This window comes from Syngnathoides biaculeatus, chromosome 3 (assembly GCF_019802595.1).
Source record: "Syngnathoides biaculeatus isolate LvHL_M chromosome 3, ASM1980259v1, whole genome shotgun sequence".
Taxonomy (NCBI): domain Eukaryota; kingdom Metazoa; phylum Chordata; class Actinopteri; order Syngnathiformes; family Syngnathidae; genus Syngnathoides; species Syngnathoides biaculeatus.
The window spans coordinates 5463433-5485022 of NC_084642.1; the positions used below are offsets into that span (position 1 = coordinate 5463433).

At 47.3% G+C, this 21590-nt stretch overlaps 2 protein-coding genes and 1 long non-coding RNA gene across 4 annotated transcripts in view; 2 read left to right on the forward strand and 1 right to left on the reverse strand.

The window, feature by feature from the left end:
* Window positions 1-11453, reverse strand: LOC133497712 (fibronectin type III and SPRY domain-containing protein 2). 2 transcript variants are annotated; one of them, XM_061813825.1, is made up of 13 exons: window positions 11103-11453; window positions 10851-11012; window positions 9106-9201; window positions 8608-8841; window positions 8489-8511; window positions 8043-8164; window positions 6738-6902; window positions 6527-6661; window positions 4859-5015; window positions 3352-3485; window positions 3131-3263; window positions 2368-2544; window positions 1-798 (listed from the first exon to the last, which is right to left on the reverse strand). In XM_061813825.1, exons 2-13 carry the CDS (start codon window positions 11001-11003, stop codon window positions 540-542), a joined length of 1788 nt encoding a protein of 595 aa, XP_061669809.1. In that variant the 5' UTR covers window positions 11004-11012; window positions 11103-11453; the 3' UTR covers window positions 1-539. The 2 variants fall into 2 exon arrangements, with proteins under 2 accessions (XP_061669809.1, XP_061669808.1); XM_061813824.1 differs by having other exon boundaries at window positions 10851-11453.
* LOC133497714 (uncharacterized) lies at window positions 4570-8126 on the forward strand. Its single transcript, XR_009794093.1, has 3 exons — window positions 4570-4805; window positions 4878-5006; window positions 8018-8126. It is a non-coding gene; the product is annotated as an uncharacterized LOC133497714 (long non-coding RNA).
* LOC133497711 (WASP homolog-associated protein with actin, membranes and microtubules) overlaps window positions 8776-21590 on the forward strand; it is a 22188-nt gene continuing 9373 nt past the window's right edge. Inside the window, 5 exon segments of the mRNA XM_061813823.1 lie at window positions 8776-9284; window positions 16622-17241; window positions 18910-19083; window positions 19305-19455; window positions 21097-21266. Coding sequence (XP_061669807.1) covers window positions 16672-17241; window positions 18910-19083; window positions 19305-19455; window positions 21097-21266 — 1065 coding nt within the window. The 5' untranslated portion in view covers window positions 8776-9284; window positions 16622-16671.

The following is a 21590-nucleotide window of genomic DNA, read 5'->3' on the forward strand; positions in this document are numbered from 1 at the left end:
AATGTCCACAGAGTAGTTCGTGACCATAATGCAACAGCTATTTATTTTTGCCTGTGTGTTTTGGATGGATTTTTTCTTTTTTTTTTTTTTTAATGAAAATGACCAGAGATCGGCACAGCTGTAAAGCTTTGGCCTCATAGTTCTGGGGTCCAAGGTTTAATCCCGGCCCCCGCCTGTGTGGACTTTGCATGTATTCCCCGTGCCTGTGTGAGTTTTCTCCGGGCACTCCCAAAACACGCACTCATTGGAGACGCTAAATTGTCCCTAGGTGTGATTGTGAGGTTTCAGCTGCTAAGAAAATGGACGGCTGGATGACCATAGATTTTATTCATCAGGACATTTTGTGAAATCACAGCTCAGCCCCACATTTTCCTTTTTTTTTTTTTTTTTTTTTTGTGAGTAGTATTCAGATCGGTTTCATATAACCACGCGTGAGAGTGTTTTCTTATCCCGGAAAATGGATGTCTGTTCCCGTGGAATAATATAATAAAAAGCCCTTCATTTGACACTTTCACCTGACTCTTTCATGTAAACGTGATTTAAGGATGACCCGTGAACGTGTATTTTGGAGCCTCGATGCCGTTGCGTATGGTCAGAGCTCCCGGGCTGTCCAGGCCGAAGCAAGGCTGGACGTAACGCTGAAAGTGACACCGGAAGGTGTGCAGGTGTTGCTCCAGTTCTACGTTAAAGAACGAAAGCGTGCCCCGGTCGTAGTCCAAAGCCAGACCTATGCGGACTGGGTTCACTGTGATCCTCAGGTCGGGGCTCTGGCCGTTGTGCAGAAACTCGTACTTGTGCCTGGGGGAAATGGGGAAAAAAATTGTTTCACAATTTGACAAATTTTTTAACATCATTGAAATATGTAATGATAGGGTTGCTGTGGTCTGTAGCGGTATTAACAACTCGGTGGTGTGGTAAAATTTGAATTGTAATAAATACTGTTTTGCACTGGTGGTGCAACTGGTTGGGCCCTCATTTCTGAGGACTGAGGATCGAATCCCAGCCCTCCCTACGTGTAGTTTGCATGTTCTCCACATGCCTGCGTGGGTTTTCTCCAGACACTCCGGTTTCCTCCCACATCCCATAAACATGCAATCATTGGAGACTCTATAAATTGCCCGTAGGTGTGAATGTGAGTGCAACTGTTGTCGGTCTCTATGTGTGCCCTGCGATCGGCTGGCAACACCCAGTTGAGATTGGCTCCAGCGCTCCCGTGACCCTTATGAGGATAGGCGGCCCAGAAAATGGATGGATGGGCTGCGATACTCACGGACAATTTATTAGCTATACCGGCACAATCAGAGATCCTATTTATTTAATTAAAAAAAACATACAAGTATAAAGTACATTTAATTTATAATTTTATCATGTAGAACTGGATCATAACTGGATTTTGTTTTATCCAAGGAATGGAAACCACATGACCACATATTTAGTTTAAAGCTCTGTTTTATGAAAGTGGGAAGATATGATTTAAATTGTTTAGTAAAGTTGAGTTTAATATTGCATTTAAAGCTCATCTGCAAGTTGGGATGTTTGTAAAATTGTAATGACAAAATTCAACACAATGATTTCCTAATCATCCTTTTCAGCCTATAACCTCAATTAAATGTTACACTACAAGGAAAAGACCATTTTTAAACGGAACTGTACCCCCCCCCCCACGTTCTGTGGAACATGTTGCAGGCATCAAATTCAAAATGAGAGAATATTTGCAAAAGAACGAGAACTGTTCATAAATTTTCAACCTATGGCATCTTTGTGGTGTGTTAAATTATAGGTTGAAAAGGATTTGTAAATCATTGTATTCACTTTTTGTTTTCACAATTTATTTGAAAGTAAGGTTTGTACTAGTGCGCTTTGTCCTCACTAGTAAGACCAAACCATCCCAAAAAAAAGGCCTCTTAGCCCCGCCCCCACCCAACTAATGACCTGCACACTTTTAGGACAACTTTGGTGTATTTTTATTACAGTACATAGCTGACATTGAGCACTTACTGGTGAAGTGTAGGATTTTAACTAGTAGAATTTTATAATGGTACTAGTTTCATGTCGGTGTTAACATTAATATAATAAAGTTCTCCAACTAGTGAGGGAAAAGAGTGTTGACTACATGAGCTTAACCAAGCTAAATAGAGGCTCAAATAGTATATATTTCTTTTAATAAGAAGGATATTTGGCATATTTGTAGGCCAAAGTAGCATCATAAATGGGGGGAGGGGGACACATTCTGCTTGTGCAATGATGCTGGAGGTCAAGGATATTACATAACTGCTCAAATTGCATTCCAAAAAGCATTGTTTTGTTTTTGGAGGAGGGGCTTTTCTCTTTTGCACACAAGACGGCAGTGAGGTGGCGCTCTGGTACCTCGAAGTAGTGAGGATGTGTCTCATGCACCAGGAGGTGTCGTTTCCTCCCAGATGGGAATTTCTCTCCGTGTCCGAGTACGCCACTCCAATCCTGAACTCCGTCCCGTCGTCCACCTCCACTTCCCAGTAATGCCTTGCTCGCACCGGAATCAGGTCGCCGAGGACTGCGACACAGCTGATAGACAATGTTAAGAATGAGAGTTGACGTTATTCTGGACCTGCATTTGTAAAAATCTCTCAACACCTTTTTCACATTGATTTCTCAAATCAAATTCCATCGTTTCAGTTGTCTTTTTATATTTAACAGCTTTTTTCGAGTAGTTTGAACCATTACAACTTCAAACAGTTGAAGTCAGATCTTGGGAACTATTTTTCACATTCCAGAAATTCCCACATTCATTTTTTTCCCCCTTTACATTTTTTTTATGACAACAGCACTAAAATAAATGGAAATATTTGTGAGCTTTACTGTACCTTCTTGTTTTCTCAAATGAGTCAAACAAGATCATCCTAATTTTCCTGTTCATTCAGCTGGGACACATTTGCAAAAATTTATTCAAGTTCCCAAAAATCCCCCAACTTTCCAGTGTCAGTCACTTCCAAATTACGAGACATTTTACACATCTTCCATATTTTTGGACCAACTCAAACCATTCCAACTTTTCCCACGTCTTACGTTTCAACTCAGTTTTTCCAGTATGTCAGTCCTTCGGCGTTCTCTCCCAGTTTCTCTCACCGATTGCATTTTCTCGCTTCCCTACCTGGTGAAGTTATTTTCGTCGAAGGCCATAGCGCTGATCGGCGGTTCTTCGTCTCCATAAAAAATGGTGAAACCATCCTCGGAGATGCACAGACACGGATGGGCGGTGTCCTCCAGGAGATGGAACAATGTGCCTGCCAACAGAAGAACATTTTTCATTTTTTTTTCCTTTTTTAATTTGTCCGTGTTTGTTCAGTAACTTGGATCTGTGGTGCTTCTCACCGGACGTTGAGACGCCGATAACCTCGCTCGTGTCGCTGGACCCCCCGATATTGACGGCTCTCACAGAGATGAGGTAATGGCGACCTGGCTGAAGCTGGATCAGACACTGACATGTGGGAACTGCTACTACAGACCTGGGGATTATGACATATTTTAGGACGGACATTTTCAATATGGACGCCTCACTGTATAAATTCTCAAGACTTAATTTATTATTTTTTTTTAATTGTTGTTCCCCTTCTTGGGTTTTTATCATTCTCAAAAAACGTATCTGGATGAAAAAATTGCACCCGTGTCTGGGGAGAAATGGAAATGACCTCAACTGATGAGGATGAGTGCGAAAGGAGCCGATGCTAAGAATAGATTTTTCTGGGACATGCATCTTGATTGAGCAGCCCAGTAACCACGCCGGCTTGTTTATGGATGCGCAGAACCCCAGAGAGGGGGAGAAATTACGGGAGGAATCTAGGCTACTCTGGCCCAATTTTCTTATCAAATGTCGACTGCGACAGCTCGCCGGTTAGCCACCGAGCACTGTTGATGTACTTTTGTGCAAGGCAGCAGCCCCAGCCTGCTCGGTGTCATATGAAAAGGCCCAAACGCTATCAGAAGTACTGACACAAATTCCATCTGTCAATCCATTTTCTTGCCCTGCGGCTGGCTAGAAACCAGGTCAGGGTGTACCAACCTAATGCCTGATGACGGCTGAAACACTCGTGAAGATTACCATCCATACATTCCGTTAGCCGCTTATCCTCACGAGGGTCACAGGAGTGCTGGAGCCAATCCCAGCTGTCATCGGGCATTCGCGGGGGGATACACCCTGAACTGGTTTCCACCCAATCGCAGGGTACATGGAGACAGACAATCGTCTCCAATGAATGCGTGTTTTTGGGATGTGGGAAGAGACCGGAGTGCCCGGAGGAAACCTACTCGGACATGGTGAGAACGCGCAAACTCCACAGAGGCGAGGCCAGGATTTGATCCCCGGTACTCAGAACCACGTCGCTCTGACATAAATTTACGACCTAAATAATTTTTGCCTTAAATTCTATTCTATTCTCTTGGCTGCACTGCTTCTATGCGTGGATATCCATTGATTTTCAAAGCGGCATATCCTCACAAGGGTCACAGTCATGCTGGAGCCTATCCCTGCCATGACTTTTTTTTTTTTTCTTTTTGTCCAATCAGATTGTAGCCTCTGTGTTGCCGTGTCAATCTAATCTGTCCAGAACCTTCAGAACCAGTCGGGCTGGTCGATTTAAGATCTATCAGCGACGGGACGTTTCCTCGAGTCACTGACGGTGTAGAGGGACACACGCCTGCAGCGTGGGATCGGTTCCCGCTCAGTGACGTCGCTGTCTGCCCTGCAACCGACTGGCGACCAGTTCAGGGTGTAGTCCTCCTTTCACCCGAAGCTAGCTGGGATAGGCTCCAGCTTTCCCGCAACCCTTGTGAGAATAAGCGGCTTGGATAATGACATGACATTTCCTTTCAATGCTCTTACTCAGTGACCCCCTTCTCAGCGCCGCCAGGCCCAATCCGCTCAGTAAGCTCCACAGTATAGGAGTCGACGGGGTCGGGGTTTCCCGACTCCCAGCGTATGAGAGCCGCCTCCGGACAGCTGCAGCACTCCCTCTGCTTGAGCACCGGAGGTGATGGCACTATCAACGAATTGACAAAAGATCCAGGTTTGATTCTCAGTCACATGAGGGAGAAAGAGGTTAGAAGTACAGTGTTGTCAGAAAAACGAATGTATGTACAGGTACCTGAAAAGTCTAAAGAACAAAAATGAGGTACAGTGAAGAAAATAAGTATTTGAACACCCTGCTATATTGCAAGTTCTCCCATCCCTACGCATGGGGGTGGTAGAATCATGCTTTGGGGGTGTTTTTCTGCACATGGGACTGGACGACTGCACCGTATTAAGGAGAGGATGACCACAGCCATGTATTGCGAGATTTAGGGGAACAACCTCTTTCCCTCAGTCAGAGCATTGAAGATGGGGCGTGGCTGGGTCTTTCAACATGACAACGACCCGAAACACACAGCCAGGAAAACCAAAAGTGGCTCCAGAGGAAGCATCTCAAGGTTGTGGCGTGGCCTAGCCAGTCTCCAGACTTAAACCCAATGGAAAATCTTTGGAGGGAGCTGAAACTCCGTGTTTCTCAGCGACAGCCCAGAACCCTGTCTGATCTAGAGAAGATCTGTGTGGAGGACTGGGCCAAAATCCCTCCTGCAGTGTGTGCAAACCCGGTGAACAACTACAGGAAACGTTTGACCTCTGTAATTGCAAACAAAGGCTACTCAAACCAAATATCAAGTCCACCTCCACTCCATGTATTATCCTGAATCAGATTCACCTGTGTGATGTCGTTGGCTGCATAAAGACACCTGTCCACCCCATACAATCGGTAAGACTCAAACTTGTAACATAGCCAAGACCAAAGAACTGTCCAAAGACACCAGAGACAAAATTGTACAACTCCACACGGCTGGAAAGGGCTTAAGTTTGCCAATGACCATTTGGATGATACAGAGGAGTCATGGGAGAAGGTTTTGTGGTCAGATGAGACCAAAATGGAACTTCTTTGTCATAATTCCACTAAACGTGTTTGGAGGAAGACGAATGATGAGTTCCATCCCAAGAACACCATCCCTACTGTGAAGCATGGGGGTGGTAGCGTCATGCTTTGGGGGTGTTTTTCTGCACATGGGACAGGACGACTCTACTAGCCTCGCCAGTCTCCAGACCTAAACCCAATAGAAAATCTTTGTAGGGAGCTGAAACTCCGTGTTTCTCAGCAACGGCCCAGAAACCTGCCCGATCTAGAGAAGATCTGTGTGGAGGACTGGGCCAAAATCCCTCCTGCAGTGTGTGCAAACCTGGTGAACAACTACAGGTAACGTTTGACCACTGTAATTGCAAACAAAGGCTACTGTACCAAATATTAACATCGGTTTTCTCAGGTGTTCAAATACTTATTTGCAGCTGTATCACACAAATAAATCATACATTGTGGTTTCTGGATTTTTCTTTTTAGATTATCTCACAGTGGACATGCACCTACGTGATTTGTAAGTGGGAGAACTTGCAATATAGCAGGGTGTTCAAATACTTGTTTTCTTCACTGTATTCGTATCTACTGCCCAGCACTGATTAGTAGTTTATTACCGGTCAGGTATAGGGCCTTCTCACTGGCCGGACTAATGCCGGTTGTGTTGGTGGCTGTCACCCAGAGCTCGTATTGCGCACCGGGCTGAAGTTCTCCCACTGTGCAGTGGGTCTCTTGCACTTTTAGCTTGCGTACTAAAAGGCAAAAGAACGGCCACCGGTTAAAGAACGTAGACAACGCAGAGTCGATGGGGTCGTGGCGCGGGAGTACCGTGTGGCGCTGCGTTGCCGTCCGGTGGGGCGTCCTGCAGCACGGGTCTGCAGTACAGCTCGTAATACTCCACCGTGTCGTCGGAGAACAGACTCCAGCACACGCGCAGGGACGTCTGGGTGGCGGAGTTCGCCGTTTGGGGGTTGATAACCGGGGCGGATGGGGCTGGGGACACCTCGGGGTCTTTACTTAGCAGCCCATGTTGCGTCGAAAGTGAGTACAGTACAGCGGTGCCTTGAGATCCGAGTTTAATCCGTTCCTCGGCCGTACTTGGAATTCAAAAGACGAGGTATGTCGAATAAATGACCCGGGTTCGATCCCGGCCTCGCCTGTGTGGAGTTTACATGTTCTCCCCGGGCCCGTGTGGGTTTTCTCCGGGCACTCCGGTTTCCTCCCACATCCCAAAAACATGTAACATTAATTGGACACTCTAAATTGGCCCTAGGTGTGATTGTGAGTGCGGTTGTTTGCCTCGATGTAGCCTGCGATTGGCTGGCGATCAGTTCAGGGTGTACCCCGCCTCCTGCCCCTTGAGAGTCGGGATAGGCTCCAGCACTCCCCTCGACCCTATTGAGGATAGTTGTTGCTCATCCCGGTGTGTGCACCTGGGCCACCGGGCGGCAGTATAAGACAGATACAGTATTGTAGATGAATACAGTATGTGGTTCAGCAAGATATTTAATTCCAATATTTTTTCCATTTTTTGAGGGAGGTGGGAGGGGGGGACCAACCCCGAAAAGGCTTTGTGGCAGTGTATGATTGTTTTTTTAAAGCATACAAAATTTGAATGCAATCATAATGCGTGTCAATTACCTGCAGATTTTCACAATATATGACCATCAGGACCCCTGTTTTGCCTGTCTGCATGTGTTGCTGCATCATTTCTGTTCAACTGGCAGCTGCTTCAAGGATTAGAAATCTGATGAATAGATGCTGGTTGTTAGCCTATTATGTTCCCAATTATGTGTTAGCATTAAGATAGTGGATTAAAGGTAGTGTAGTTTTTTTAAAATTTTTGTTTGTTAGTAATCCTCAACTGGGAGTGGCAATAAACAGCATGAAGTCTTTTTGTAAGAAAATTTACAAGTTCTATTGGACAAACTGCTGCTTGTTGTTATGTTAGCATACAGCGCTCGTATGTCAAGTTAACCCTCAGAAGCCAAAGCAAAAAAAAAAAAAAAATGGCTCAACGGCGACTCGTATCTCGAAAAACTCCTAATTCAAGTCTCTCGTACCTCAAGGCACCGCTGTACCCCACTGACTTTTTTTTTTTTTTCAAGGAGTGCCGGACCGTGGAAATCAAACCTGGGATGACGTTGATGGAGTCCATCATGCTTTTGACATCCGACAAGTCAGCCGGCGGCGTTTCAAAATCGAGACTTGTCGCCAGCGTCAGGTCCAGTTCCTCTTTGGCGAATTCCTCAATCCTTAAAATTGACAAAAAAACCTGATGTCAAATACTGACTTTTATCTGGATTAAAGAATATGAATCAGACCACTTAACATCCCGTAATTTCCGGCCTACAAGCCCCGACTTTTTTCACACCATTTCAACCCTGCGGTTTATGCGGCCCTAGCGTTAGCGCACCTGGTTATAAGCTAACGCTAGCGCCGCGCTAGCGTTAAACTCTTTCTGTGTACCGAGGATTATAATTAGGTGCGCTCTGTAGGCCGGGAAATTACAGGAATATACTGTATAATCTTTCATCGCTTGGAAACGACGTATTCACACCTGATGGTATCTTGCTTACCGTTTAATGGTGGGAACGACTGCCTGTCAAAAAAAAAAAAAAAAAAACGAGGAGATGATTTTAATCATGTGGATTGCAGAGATATGGAAAGACTTGAAAATTGATGGCCAAATAAATACCTTGAGGAAAAGTCTGCTGTCCTGGCCGCGGTAGACCTCCTTGGCTTCCTCGATGAGCTCCTTGGAGGCATCCAGCGCGTGGCCGCAGGCCAGCAGCTGGGCGTACAGAACCTCCAGCTTGGCCTTCTTTTCCTCTTCCAATCCGGCCGCACGCTCGTCATAACGCTGCGATATTGTCTGGAGCACCTCGGTGTAGTGGTGCTCCAGGTGCTGCTCCCGCCGGCCGAAATTCTCCTGCGCGTACGCGTTACGTTTGGCCGACTCGACAATGGCGTCTTATATCTTATGTGTACTGTTTTTCCAGCGGCAATACAAGTCAACAAACGTCATTTTTACGGCACATTTTGGGGTGTATCTGGCAACAAAGGTTTTGGCATTGATTTATTTCAGGTCAGTGGGAGTCAGTCCCTTTTCTGCGACTCGGTGGTAGCGCGGCGCCCATTTTTTTACACAAACAATACGTGATATCATTTCATTCTTATTAGTCTGACACTTTACCTCTACGGTCAAAAAGATTTCTTCCAGGTGTCCTGTAAAGTTCGCCATCTCAGCCAGCTTCTCTTGCAACCGGTTCCTGGTGCTGTCGATCTCACTCTGCAGGGAAACAAATACGAGGGTTCATCCGAGATGACACGCTGTGGCGACCCCTGACGGGACAAGCCGAAAGACATAAAATGGTAATCAGGGTCCCCCCTCTATTAGTCCCACTTTTGGCCTGCTTGCATGTCAAACAAATACTCAAGTGGCTTTCTGTATGCTACTAGTGTGGCCCATTTTCCATGCTAGTAGGACCACTTTGTCATCCAAGTTGGGCAACATTAAAGTTACTACAAGGCAAAACTGTGCACTGGTTGGCAACTGTGTGCTACTAGTACTAATAATGACAGACAATTCCACACTTCAGTAATAGTACTAGTAGATGTCAACTAGTGCACAGATGCATGTACCAGTAGGCTCAATGCCCTTGATAATGGACCTTTCCGACTGGTGATCTTAAGCTCCGCCCCCCCCCCCCCTTTAACTACAGTTGCCATGTCCCACAGGCTTCCAAAATGGCGACCGAACAGAACAAGTTTGAAGTGGATTCTCTGTCGCGTATTTCAGATCGTATTGCGGTATGTTTTTTGCCAAGTGCGTCAGATTTGTCCGAGAAAGTTCTACAGAGAGGTCTCGACAATTTCACTTAAGGATATGTACACGGAATTAAGATTTTGGACGGAGCAGGACACAATATCAGAGTTACAGCGAAATGTTGGCAATCGATGCAAAAATGTTTTGACGCCTCACAAAATTCACATTGAAATCCAACAGGATAAAATAGTGGAATCGTACTGCGCATGTAAAGCAGGGTGGGTTCCTTTTTACTTGGAAAGATCACGACTAATATCATTGTAGTCTTTAGAAGTGAGTTAGGTTTGATTTTCTGCATTTAAACAATGATGATTAACTCATTCAGTACCGTAGTCACCAGATGAAAAAGTTTCACTTGGCTTGTTATTGAACCCAGTGCTCAGCCGTAAAAGTCTGATGTGATCCAAATGGGGAAATTGACATTTCTCTTGCATGATATCGCGCATTTACGTGTCACTAACCCGACTCTCTCTTCGGCATAAACCATGACACACTTCGTTCAGCAGGTCAGTGAAGTTGTTCTCTTGCAATGTACAAAGCACTGATAATAATTCAATAAAATTCAGAGTAGATACTTCTCCCTCACTTACCTTCGAACATACAGCATTTTCTTCGTAACATTAATGTTTCCAAGCGCACGCTACTGACAACCAGCATTGCTTTGTTGGACAATATGGCGAGAGGGGGCGTGTCAAGCCAGGGGTTAAGACAATGCGGCTATCTGATTGGCTATTATTGTACGAGTGATTGACGGGTCGGAAAGGTCCAAACCCGCTTTTGGCCTACAAGACATAATTAAAGCTTAGAGGTAATCCATTCTGTAACCAGTAGGCCCAACAAGTACACGTGTCAAACACTGGTTGCCCCGTGGACCCAACTTGTAGTACCATAATGTTCATATATTTGTATTGTTTTTATGCCACATTTGTCCTTTTAGTGCACGGAACTGCATACATTTGTGGAAAAAAAAGTGTGCCACCCCAGTGTGTCCTCTAGTTCTAAGAGTGTGATTGAGGACAAAGCACAAACTAGTAACTGAACCTTTAGTCGGATGTCAAGCACATGGAATAAGCGCTGGAAACTTTTTCCACAGCGCCGTTTGTTTCGCCCACCTCCACACGAGCATCGTGGAGGACATCACCACGTCCGGCCTTGTTCTCCCCAGCGGACTGCTGGGGGGCGGGCGTGTCTCGGTTCAATTCCTGCAGTTCCGCTTCTTCCGCAATCGCGTCCAGTCTCGCTCCCCTGATCTCATACGGATCCATGCGGAATGACTGCGGGAGGACACGGTCAGACGCAATCGATCCCGAATCTGAGCAAAACCACACACGCAGCAACGACCGAAGCGCTGGAGCGATATTTACCGCAAGAGGTCAGCTTTGACCGGACCATTGCAGGCCAAGAGTGGAGTGCGACGGTTCAACTCTGGCCGCAGCTGCAACGCAAGCCGACGCTGTGACAGAAATAGATGAGGCGGCCTCACGCTGATCAAATGTCAAAAACATTGCGAGGCGTCATGTTTTGCACGTGTGCTTGGTGAATAAAACAGACAACAGCAACAGAAAGGGACATTCAAGTGACACTCAAGGGTTAAAATACTTTAGTTTCTGTTTCTGTTCACAAAAGGATGGAAATTCCCGACCTTGTGACACAAAGTTCAACACCCTGCCAAGGGTTGTGGTGCCTTCACTGACACTCGTAATTTCAAGTGTTCGTTGATAATGAATTTCACTCTTTTTTTCCATTCTACTTTTGTGTATCATTTTAAATGGATACAAAATATATATAAATAACGAAAGCTAACAAAATATCAGTCTCACGTTATAACATAATTAGTTTCACATTATAAGGGGTTCCGTAACTTTGAGCCCTCTCTATGCTAAACTTAGTAAAAAAATGAAATTTTCTCGAGAAATCCCATCAAAGATGAAAAGTAGAAGTCAATAATAAAATTTTTCAAACGTGAGACTTGAATTCAAAACGGTTTGACGTGATCAAGAAATGTGGAAGCAGGATGTAAATATTCAAAATAGTTGTACTCTAAATTTAGGAATTTTACTGCAAATTTTTTTTTGCAGGTACAGTATGTATTTTGGTGAAGTTTTATAGTCTTACCCCCCTAAAACTGACGTACGGCCCCCAAAAAACAAATAGTGGTTTCCCCAAAATACCCCTCGTCCTGTCTGTCCATTATTAACTACAGTCCCATAAAAAGTAAAAAATATACACACATATTAATGTCATTGCAGTTTTCATATTTTCAAGATTACCACCACGAGCAGTGTTCTACACAAACTTTGTAGCGTGTGTACAAAAAGATGAAAAAGACCCAGTAAAGTGACCCAAAACTACCAAAGGCCCACTTGTACTACGCTGGAGTGGTAGAAACGGTCCAAGTTACTATTTCCGAGTACTGTAACTTAAAACTGTGACGGATAGACACGGACTGAAATGACGGCGATCAGTACTTATACTTGTACACAGTAGTAGTTCACATTTGACTGATGTTCGATGCCCACCTGCATACTTGGACTCAAAAAAATGTTGAATGCTATACTGTCCTAAATTGTTGCGTGTTTTCAGAACTTCAAATATGTTGGAGCTATTTAGACACATATCACCAACATGACTTCAGAATCATATTCATCTTTATTCGCCCAAAAATGTCAGAAACATACAATGAGTTTGCCTCGAATAGTTGGAGCCGCCTTAGTATGACATACTTGACGACGACAGTCAAGCGAGACATAAAAACTAATAAGGTAATATTGCAATGATGGAACTTGACGGGGTCTTTAAATATTTGTGTTGTGTATTTTTACCACTTTAAGTCATCACATTTATTACTCATTTAAGCATGAAAGAATGCCGTAACATTTTTTTAACAACCGTCAAGATGACTTGTGAGGATAAGCGGCTTGGAAAATGACGATGATAATAATAATAATAATAAAATGAATTTTGGGCGGCACGGTGGATTCAGCTGGTAAAGCATTCTAAATTGCCCATAGGCGTCACTGATGGTGTAGTGGTACACACGCCTGCCTTTGATGCGGGCAGCGTGGGATCGATTCCCCCTCAGTGATGGTGTCGATTTCTGCCCTGCGACCACTTCAGGGCGTAGTCCGCCTTTTGCCCGAAGCTAGCAGGGATAGGTTCCATCTTTCCTGCGACCTTTGTGAGGATAAGCGGCTTGGATAATGACTTGACAATGACAAATTGCCCATAGCTGTGATTGCGAGGGCGGCTGTTTGCTCTCCACGTGCCCTGCGATTGGCTGGCGACCAGTTCAGGGTGTACCCCGCCTCCATCCCGTTGACAGCAGGGATAGGTTCCATCTTTCCCGCGACCTTTGTGAGGATAAGCGGCTTGGATAATGACTTGACAATGACAAATTGCCCATAGCTGTGATTGCGAGGGCGGCTGTTTGGTCTCCATGTGCCCTGCGATTGGCTGGCGACCAGTTCCGGGTGTACCCCGCCTCTATCCCGTTGACAGCAGGGATAGGTTCCAGCTTTCCCGCGACCTTTGTGAGGATAAGCGGCTTGGATAATGACTTGACAATGACAAATTGCCCATAGCTGTGATTGCGAGTGCGGCTGTTTGGTCTCCACGTGCCCTGCGATTGGCTGGCAACCAGTTCCGGGTGTACCCCGCCTCCATCCCGTTGACAGCAGGGATCGGTTCCAGCACTTCCCGCGACCCTTGTGAGGATAAGCGGCTTGGATAATGACTTGACAATGATAAAATTGCCCATAGCTGTGATTGCGAGGGCGGCTGTTTGGTCTCCACGTGCCCTGCGATTGGCTGGCAACCAGTTCCGGGTGTACCCCGCCTCCATCCCGTTGACAGCAGGGATAGGTTCCATCTTTCCCGCGACCTTTGTGAGGATAAGCGGCTTGGATAATGACTTGACAATGATAAAATTGCCCATAGCTGTGATTGCAAGTGCGGCTGTTTGGTCTCCACGTGCCCTGCGATTGGCTGGCGACCAGTTCCCGCCTCTATCCCGTTGACAGCAGGGATAGGTTCCATCTTTCCCTCCCGCGACCTTTGTGAGGATAAGCGGCTTGGATAATGACTTGACAATGATAAAATTGCCCATAGCTGTGATTGCGAGTGCGGCTGTTTGGTCTCCACGTGCCCTGCGATTGGCTGGCGACCAGTTCCCGCCTCTATCCCGTTGACAGCAGGGATAGGTTCCATCTTTCCCGGGACCTTTGTGAGGATAAGCGGCTTGGATAATGACTTGACAATGACAAATTGCCCATAGCTGTGATTGCGAGGGCGGCTGTTTGGTCTCCACGTGCCCTGCGATTGGCTGGCGACCAGTTCCCGCCTCTATCCCGTTGACAGCAGGGATAGGTTCCATGTTTCCCGCGACCTTTGTGAGGATAAGCGGCTTGGATAATGACTTGGCAATGACAAATTGCCCATAGCTGTGATTGCGAGTGCGGCTGTTTGGTCTCCATGTGCCCTGCGATTGGCTGGCGACCAGTTCCCGGGTGTACCCCGCCTCTATCCCATTGACAGCAGGGATAGGTTCCATCTTTCCCGCGACCTTTGTGAGGATAAGCGGCTTGGATAATGACTTGACAATGACAAATTGCCCATAGCTGTGATTGCGAGGGCGGCTGTTTGGTCTCCACGTGCCCTGCGATTGGCTGGCGACCAGTTCCGGGTGTACCCCGCCTCCATCCCGTTGACAGCAGGGATAGGTTCCATCTTTCCCGCGACCTTTGTGAGGATAAGCGGCTTGGATAATGACTTGACAATGACAAATTGCCCATAGCTGTGATTGCGAGGGCGGCTGTTTGGTCTCCACGTGCCCTGCGATTGGCTGGCAACCAGTTCCGGGTGTACCCCGCCTCCATCCCGTTGACAGCAGGGATAGGTTCCATCTTTCCCGCGACCTTTGTGAGGATAAGCGGCTTGGATAATGACTTGACAATGATAAAATTGCCCATAGCTGTGATTGCAAGTGCGGCTGTTTGGTCTCCACGTGCCCTGCGATTGGCTGGCGACCAGTTCCCGCCTCTATCCCGTTGACAGCAGGGATAGGTTCCATCTTTCCCGCGACCTTTGTGAGGATAAGCGGCTTGGATAATGACTTGGCAATGACAAATTGCCCATAGCTGTGATTGCGAGTGCGGCTGTTTGGTCTCCATGTGCCCTGCGATTGGCTGGCGACCAGTTCCGGGTGTACCCCGCCTCTATCCCATTGACAGCAGGGATAGGTTCCATCTTTCCCGCGACCTTTGTGAGGATAAGCGGCTTGGATAATGACTTGACAATGACAAATTGCCCATAGCTGTGATTGCGAGGGCGGCTGTTTGGTCTCCACGTGCCCTGCGATTGGCTGGCGACCAGTTCCGGGTGTACCCCGCCTCCATCCCGTTGACAGCAGGGATGGTTCCATCTTTCCGCGACCTTTGTGAGGATAAGCGGCTTGGATAATGACTTGACAATGACAAATTGCCCATAGCTGTGATTGCGAGGGCGGCTGTTTGGTCTCCACGTGCCCTGCGATTGGCTGGCGACCAGTTCCGGGTGTACCCCGCCTCCATCCCGTTGACAGCAGGGATAGGTTCCATCTTTCCCGCGACCTTTGTGAGGATAAGCGGCTTGGATAATGACTTGACAATGACAAATTGCCCATAGCTGTGATTGCGAGGGCGGCTGTTTGGTCTCCACGTGCCCTGCGATTGGCTGGCAACCAGTTCCGGGTGTACCCCGCCTCCATCCCGTTGACAGCAGGGATAGGTTCCATCTTTCCCGCGACCTTTGTGAGGATAAGCGGCTTGGATAATGACTTGACAATGATAAAATTGCTCATAGCTGTGATTGCGAGTGCGGCTGTTTGGTCTCCACGTGCCCTGCGATTGGCTGGCGACCAGTTCCCGCCTCTATCCCGCGGGTCTATCCCGTTGACAGCAGGGATAGGTTCCATCTTTCCCGCGACCTTTGTGAGGATAAGCGGCTTGGATAATGACTTGACAATGACAAATTGCCCATAGCTGTGATTGCGAGGGCGGCTGTTTGGTCTCCACGTGCCCTGCGATTGGCTGGCGACCAGTTCAGGGTGTACCCCGCCTCCATCCCGTTGACAGCAGGGATAGGTTCCACCTTTCCCGTGACCTTTGTGAGGATAAGCGGCTTGGATAATGACTTGACAATGACAAATTGCCCATAGCTGTGATTGCGAGGGCGGCTGTTTGGTCTCCACGTGCCCTGCGATTGGCTGGCGACCAGTTCCGGGTGTACCCCGCCTCTATCCCGTTGACAGCAGGGATAGGTTCCAGCACTTCCCGCGACCTTTGTGAGGATAAGCGGCTTGGATAATGACTTGACAATGACAAATTGCCCATAGCTGTGATTGCGAGGGCGGCTGTTTGGTCTCCACGTGCCCTGCGATTGGCTGGCAACCAGTTCCGGGTGTACCCCGCCTCCATCCCGTTGACAGCAGGGATCGGTTCCAGCACTTCCCGCGACCCTTGTGAGGATAAGCGGCTTGGATAATGACTTGACAATGACAAATTGCCCATAGCTGTTTGGTCTCCACGTGCCCTGCGATTGGCTGGCGACCAGTTCCCGGGTGTTCCCGTTGACAGCTGGGATCGGTTCCAGCACTTCCCGCGACCCTTGTGAGGATAAGCGGCTAAAATGGACGGATGGGTGGATTTTGGTTTCGAAAAACTCGCACGTAGCTTCACCCGCGTCGTGTTCCTTCTGTGAGTCACTTTGCTGAAGAGCCGTCAAAATCTCCATTTTCGCCGCGGTCCGCGAACGCAGCCTACGTCAAGGCAAATGGCGGAGGCCGTAAACAGAAGTGCGCTTTTTTGAAACGTTCAAGTGTTTATACTGCATTGTTTGGCACTTCCAGGCCGCCGTACTTTTGACCAGCAGGCCCGTCTCCAGACGTCTACGGGGAAGATGACGAGCTTGGAGGGCGAGCGCCCGGACAGCCTGGACGGCTGGGTGGCGGTCAAAAGCAACCTTTTCGAAGAGGCCGAGGTCTTCAAGCTGGGTTTTATCGTCCAGTGGAACGCCATCGAGTGCAAGTTCGCCGTCACCTGCCACAACCGAACTCTCCAGCGGCAGAAGCGCAAAGAAGAAGTGAGCGTCGCGGGCGGCCATGAAAGCAGCTGGGCCGGCCTCTTCTCGCTCGGCGACCTGAGACACGTCCACCGGCAGCTGACGTGCGTCGGCGACCAACTGGCGGCCTGCTTTCCCGATTTGTCCGAGTTCGAAGACGGCAACATTTGGGACTTGCTCTTCCCGAGTCGGAAGTGCGCCGAGCAGGGGGACTCCTCGGACGCGTCGTGTCGCAAGTTGGAAAAGTACTTCAGCACCGCCATCGACGTTTGCGGGAGGACGATCGTGCTCGACGCGCTGTTCGGACACGACGAGCGGGACGCGGACGACTACTTCGAGAACCTCCAGGAGTTCAGGAGGAAGAGCATGCACGACCAGATGTCCAGGGCCAAGGAGCACCTGCGCCAGGTAACATTCTTAAAGGTCCACTGACATCCCTATGTACATTTTCAAATAGTTTTGAAAACTATATATAGCATTATTCACTTCAATGTCTATATGGGGGGAAAAAAATTAGTCGAGAGCGTGTCATTCATGCGCAAAGTTGCGGTCGTCTCACTCGACATCCCAGTGGCGGCCGTATTGCCTGCTACGTCATTTACAACTGTCACACTTGGGCAGTCGCCGTTGAGAAGACGCGGTGCCACCCGCTCTTTGAGACGAACAACACGGATTTTCGGATTTTTCTGACGCCACTTGTGATACAGAAGCTCTTTTCGAAGAAGAGAACATCTCACAATCGAGTGAAGTGACCGGGGCACTGTTGCCCTATCGGTTTGAGCCATATTTAGATGATATGCGGATCACTTCTAACTAACAACAGACTCCCCGACACAGTACGTATGACAGTATGTAGCGTACACAGGAAGGACCCATGCCAGGCGAAGTAACTACTTCAGGGGTAACCCAGACACGGGGCTCCTTTGTCCTCCCGCACGCAGACAAACCCCCTCCCTGCCCGATCCACCTCCGCGGTGGTGATGAACAACGCCGGCCCCCGCACATCAACACATTAACCATCACTGACTTACGTACTTTATTATGTTACTATGACGCAGATCTTTGGTTACGTTCTGAGAGAAGGATTACATCGTTCCCCCCCCCAACTATTTTTTTTTTCATAGGTTGATAGCGGACTCTGTGAGTGATGGAACCACTGCCACCTACTGTAGTGGATGTACAATTACACTTTATTTTAGTACAAAAAACAAAACCATGTTCCCTGGAATTGCACAGCGCCTTTTTTTCTGCTTGTCAAATAATGTCGCTGGCATAGATAAAGATTTTTTTACTGTTTTTATTTCAGACTACAAGAACTGAATCAACAGTGCCTTTTTTGGTTGTGGCCAATTCGTGGGACCCATTTTGCTTCACTTGGTTCGAGAGGCGGCACGGTGGCTTGGCTGGTAAAGCGTTGACCTCACAGTTCTGAGGTCCCGGGTTCAATCCCAGACCCGCCTGCGTGGGTTTTCTCTGGGCACTCCGGTTTCCTCCCAAAAATATGCAACATTAAATTGGACACTCTAAATTGCCCATTGGTCTGATTGTGAGTGCGGCTGTTTGTCTCGATGTGCCCTGCGATTGGCTGGCAACCAGTTCAGGGTGTACCCCGTCTAGGCTCCAGCACTCCCCGTGACCCTTGTGAGGATAAGCAGCTAAGAAATGAATGGATGGATGGATGGATGGTTCAAGAGTAATCAACAATCACTTTGGCACACTGTCAACACTCGTGAATTTCGCGAGACCTTTTGAGTTTTACTTGGTCAGCAGCGCAAAACTTGGACCGGTTGCCTGCAATCTTGTGAGTTGCTCTCCTCTTGAGTCAAATAATTCAATAAAGGATGTCTTTGTACTCGGGGAATGTGCGTCGTTTGCAAGGGAAACAAACGTGTGATTTCACTTTGAGAAGACTGCAAGTCCCATGATTTCATTCCCGTCGTCCGCACACACTCCACGTCCGCCACTGTGTTATTCCGCACAATTATATTTGAAGGTTATTAATAATTGAGACGTAGCATGGTAAATTGTACAGCTTGAGTCGGCAATGAGCCATTGCGTCCGGTCTCGCCCCGTCAGCTGCTGAAGAGTCACGACGGCGCCGACCGGCTGGTGGCGCTGCTGGCCATCTACGCGGAAGAGGACGAGGCCTACCAGGACCTGGTCACCGAGGCCACCGCCTTCTTCCAGTACCTGCTGCAGCCTTTCCGGGACATGCGAGAGCTGGCCTGCCTCTACAAAATGGAGATCCTGGTAAGTGAAAGCGTGCCATTGGAAGGTCAATTCAACAAAAAAATAAAAAACTAAAATAAAATGGTATGGCGGCATCATTTTGGATTAAAAGTATCGAGCAAATTGAATAATTCTACTACTGAATGGTTCAAAAATTTTCAGGAGCTGCAGCCCTGGGTTGAGCACATAAAGATATTAAAGATGGGATGCAGTTGTAATGTAGTCGCCGTTGTTTCACGCAGAAGTCCCTGGAGTTTGACGACTTGGGCCCGAAGAGGATTGAAGCGCTGGAAAGGGAAGCGGAGGAGTGGCGGGCCAAAGCGGAAGACGCAGTGGCTTCTATCCAGGACATCACCGTCACCTACTTCGCGCAGACTTCCAAGGCCCTGGCTGGTGGGTGACGCATTGCGTTTAAATCGCCATCTTATTAAGAACCGGAATTCTCCGCGTCTTCCCTCCGCGTACAGGAAATTAATCACCGCAGTCCCGAGTCGCATTGGAACTTTACAAAAACAGCACGCACTCGTCAGCCTCAACATTCAGGATACGGGCACGATCAAACGGATTCGCAGCGCCCTTTGTAGAGCAAGAAATAATATTTGCTAACTTAAATAAATCCCAGAAGTCTCACTTTAAGGAAGTACAACCTGTATTGTTATCATAAAACTATTAGTAATGGAGTTAAAATATATATCGGTGCCGTCGGGTGGATTCTGTACTTCTCGCTTTTCAGGAAAACCTAAAAGCAACCTATTTTTGGAATTAATAAACATAGTCGGCAAAGTTTTGAAGCTATTAGCTTATTTTTTGAGCTTCAATATTTTGAAGAAAATAACAGACCCAAGTGTAGTCAGATTGATTTGTGGAAAATTAATAAATGAGCTACATTTGGAAATGGGATATTTATGACCAACAGTGACTAGAGAATCGAAAATTGTTCAAGAAAACAAAATTTTGTCTCATGAATGTCAGCTACCTTGATGCTAACAAATAATTTCACGGTAGGCAGTAATTACAAACCTTCAAACACGTAATAAAAATGCTTACAAATAAAGCAGGTAAAAATCTGATTTAAGGGTGGCGTGATGATGTTTTGCTATGTAGCCATGTTTACTGTATTTATGTTTTGTGTGAGCGTGGTTGTAATTTGCAGTGGTACCTTTGTGAAAGAATATTACGGTACTATAATTTCCGACCTACGGAGTGCACCTGATTAGCTTGAAAGCCGCACCCAGTACATTTGTAAAGGAAATACCATTTGGTACATATATACGCTGCACCTGTATAAAAGCCGCAAGTGCCCACATTGAAACACGAGATATTTGTAAAGAAAGACTGTACACAGAGACCTTTAATACCTTAGCTTAGCTTAACATAGCAACAGCATGGTAGCACGAACAGGGCTGGTAAAAAAAAAAAAAAAAAAAAAAACTAAAGAAAAACATACCAGTAAAAAACAGAAACAGGCCCGGCAGCTACACAATAGCAACATGGTAGCACAAGACTAACAGGGCCGGTTTAAAAAAAAAAACTAAATCACTGAGACGCGGCAGTAACACAGCAGCGACACGCTAGCGCGGTGCTAACGCTAGTGCGACGCTAACAGGGCCGGTCGAAAGAAAAAAACATACTGGTAAAAATCATTGAGACACAACAGTAACACAGCAGCAACATGCTAGCACAGCGCTAACGCTAGCAAATTGCTAACAGCCGTTTAAAAAAAAAAAAAAAAAAAGCACGCTGGTGAAAGTCACTTCCTCGGCACATATATTCCACCGGTCTCACTCTTCTCTTTTCCGCTCGAGTGCCCCCCTCGCGGCCGTTAGAAAAATGCAGAAATTCGCCTCATAAGCCGCAGGGTTGAAAGCGTGCGAAAAAAGTTGCGGTTTATAGGCCGGAAATTACGGTAATATTAAAGTCGCACTGAATTCAGAGCCTCCATCAAAAGTAGCTCGCGAAAGGCAGCAAAGTAATGACGTGACAATAATTGAAGCGACGCCGGAATTGACTTCTACCGCCACTGCGCACCTTCAGGTATGGTGAAGCAAATGGAGGAGGACAAGAGTCGCTTCGGAGCCGCCGCCTGGGCTTCTGCGGCTCCGCGGCTGGAGAAACTCCGCTTCCTGCTGGCCAAAGAAGCGCTGCAGCACATGAGATCGACCGAGATGTGCCTAAACGGCAAGAAAGCCAGCATCAAAAAAGAGGTGAACGTCTCACACTTATTTTTTGGGGGGTGGGGGTGGGGCTGTGTCGATCACACCCGCACGCTTTTTCTTGATGATCCTTTGAAACTCCTTCCAACCATTGATAAAGTTTCCTGCAAGCACAAAGACCACCTTCAGTAAATCTATAAAACCTGCTTGGGAAAGAGATTTTGCGCAGGTTTTGAGTTTGTGTTCTCGTGTGTGGGACCGGCGTGCCAGCGCACAGACACTATCCCCCCTCCCCGCATCCCAACTTTTGAGGCAGTCGTCAAAAAGTGTCGCATTCGTGTTGAATGCAGTTCTCCAGTCCGTTCCAGGATACGG

Excerpts from the sequence above, each read along its gene's own strand:
- LOC133497712 (XM_061813825.1), bottom strand. The coding sequence starts at position 11,003 with ATGGATCCGTATGAGATCAGGGGAGCGAGACTGGACGCGATTGCGGAA. Across the intron at positions 9,202-10,850 it reads TCCACGATGCTCGTGTGGAG|AGTGAGATCGACAGCACCAG; the intron begins GTGGGCGAAACA and ends GTTTCCCTGCAG. Across the intron at positions 6,903-8,042 it reads CTCCATCAACGTCATCCCAG|CCCCATCCGCCCCGGTTATC; the intron begins GTTTGATTTCCA and ends AGGTGTCCCCAG.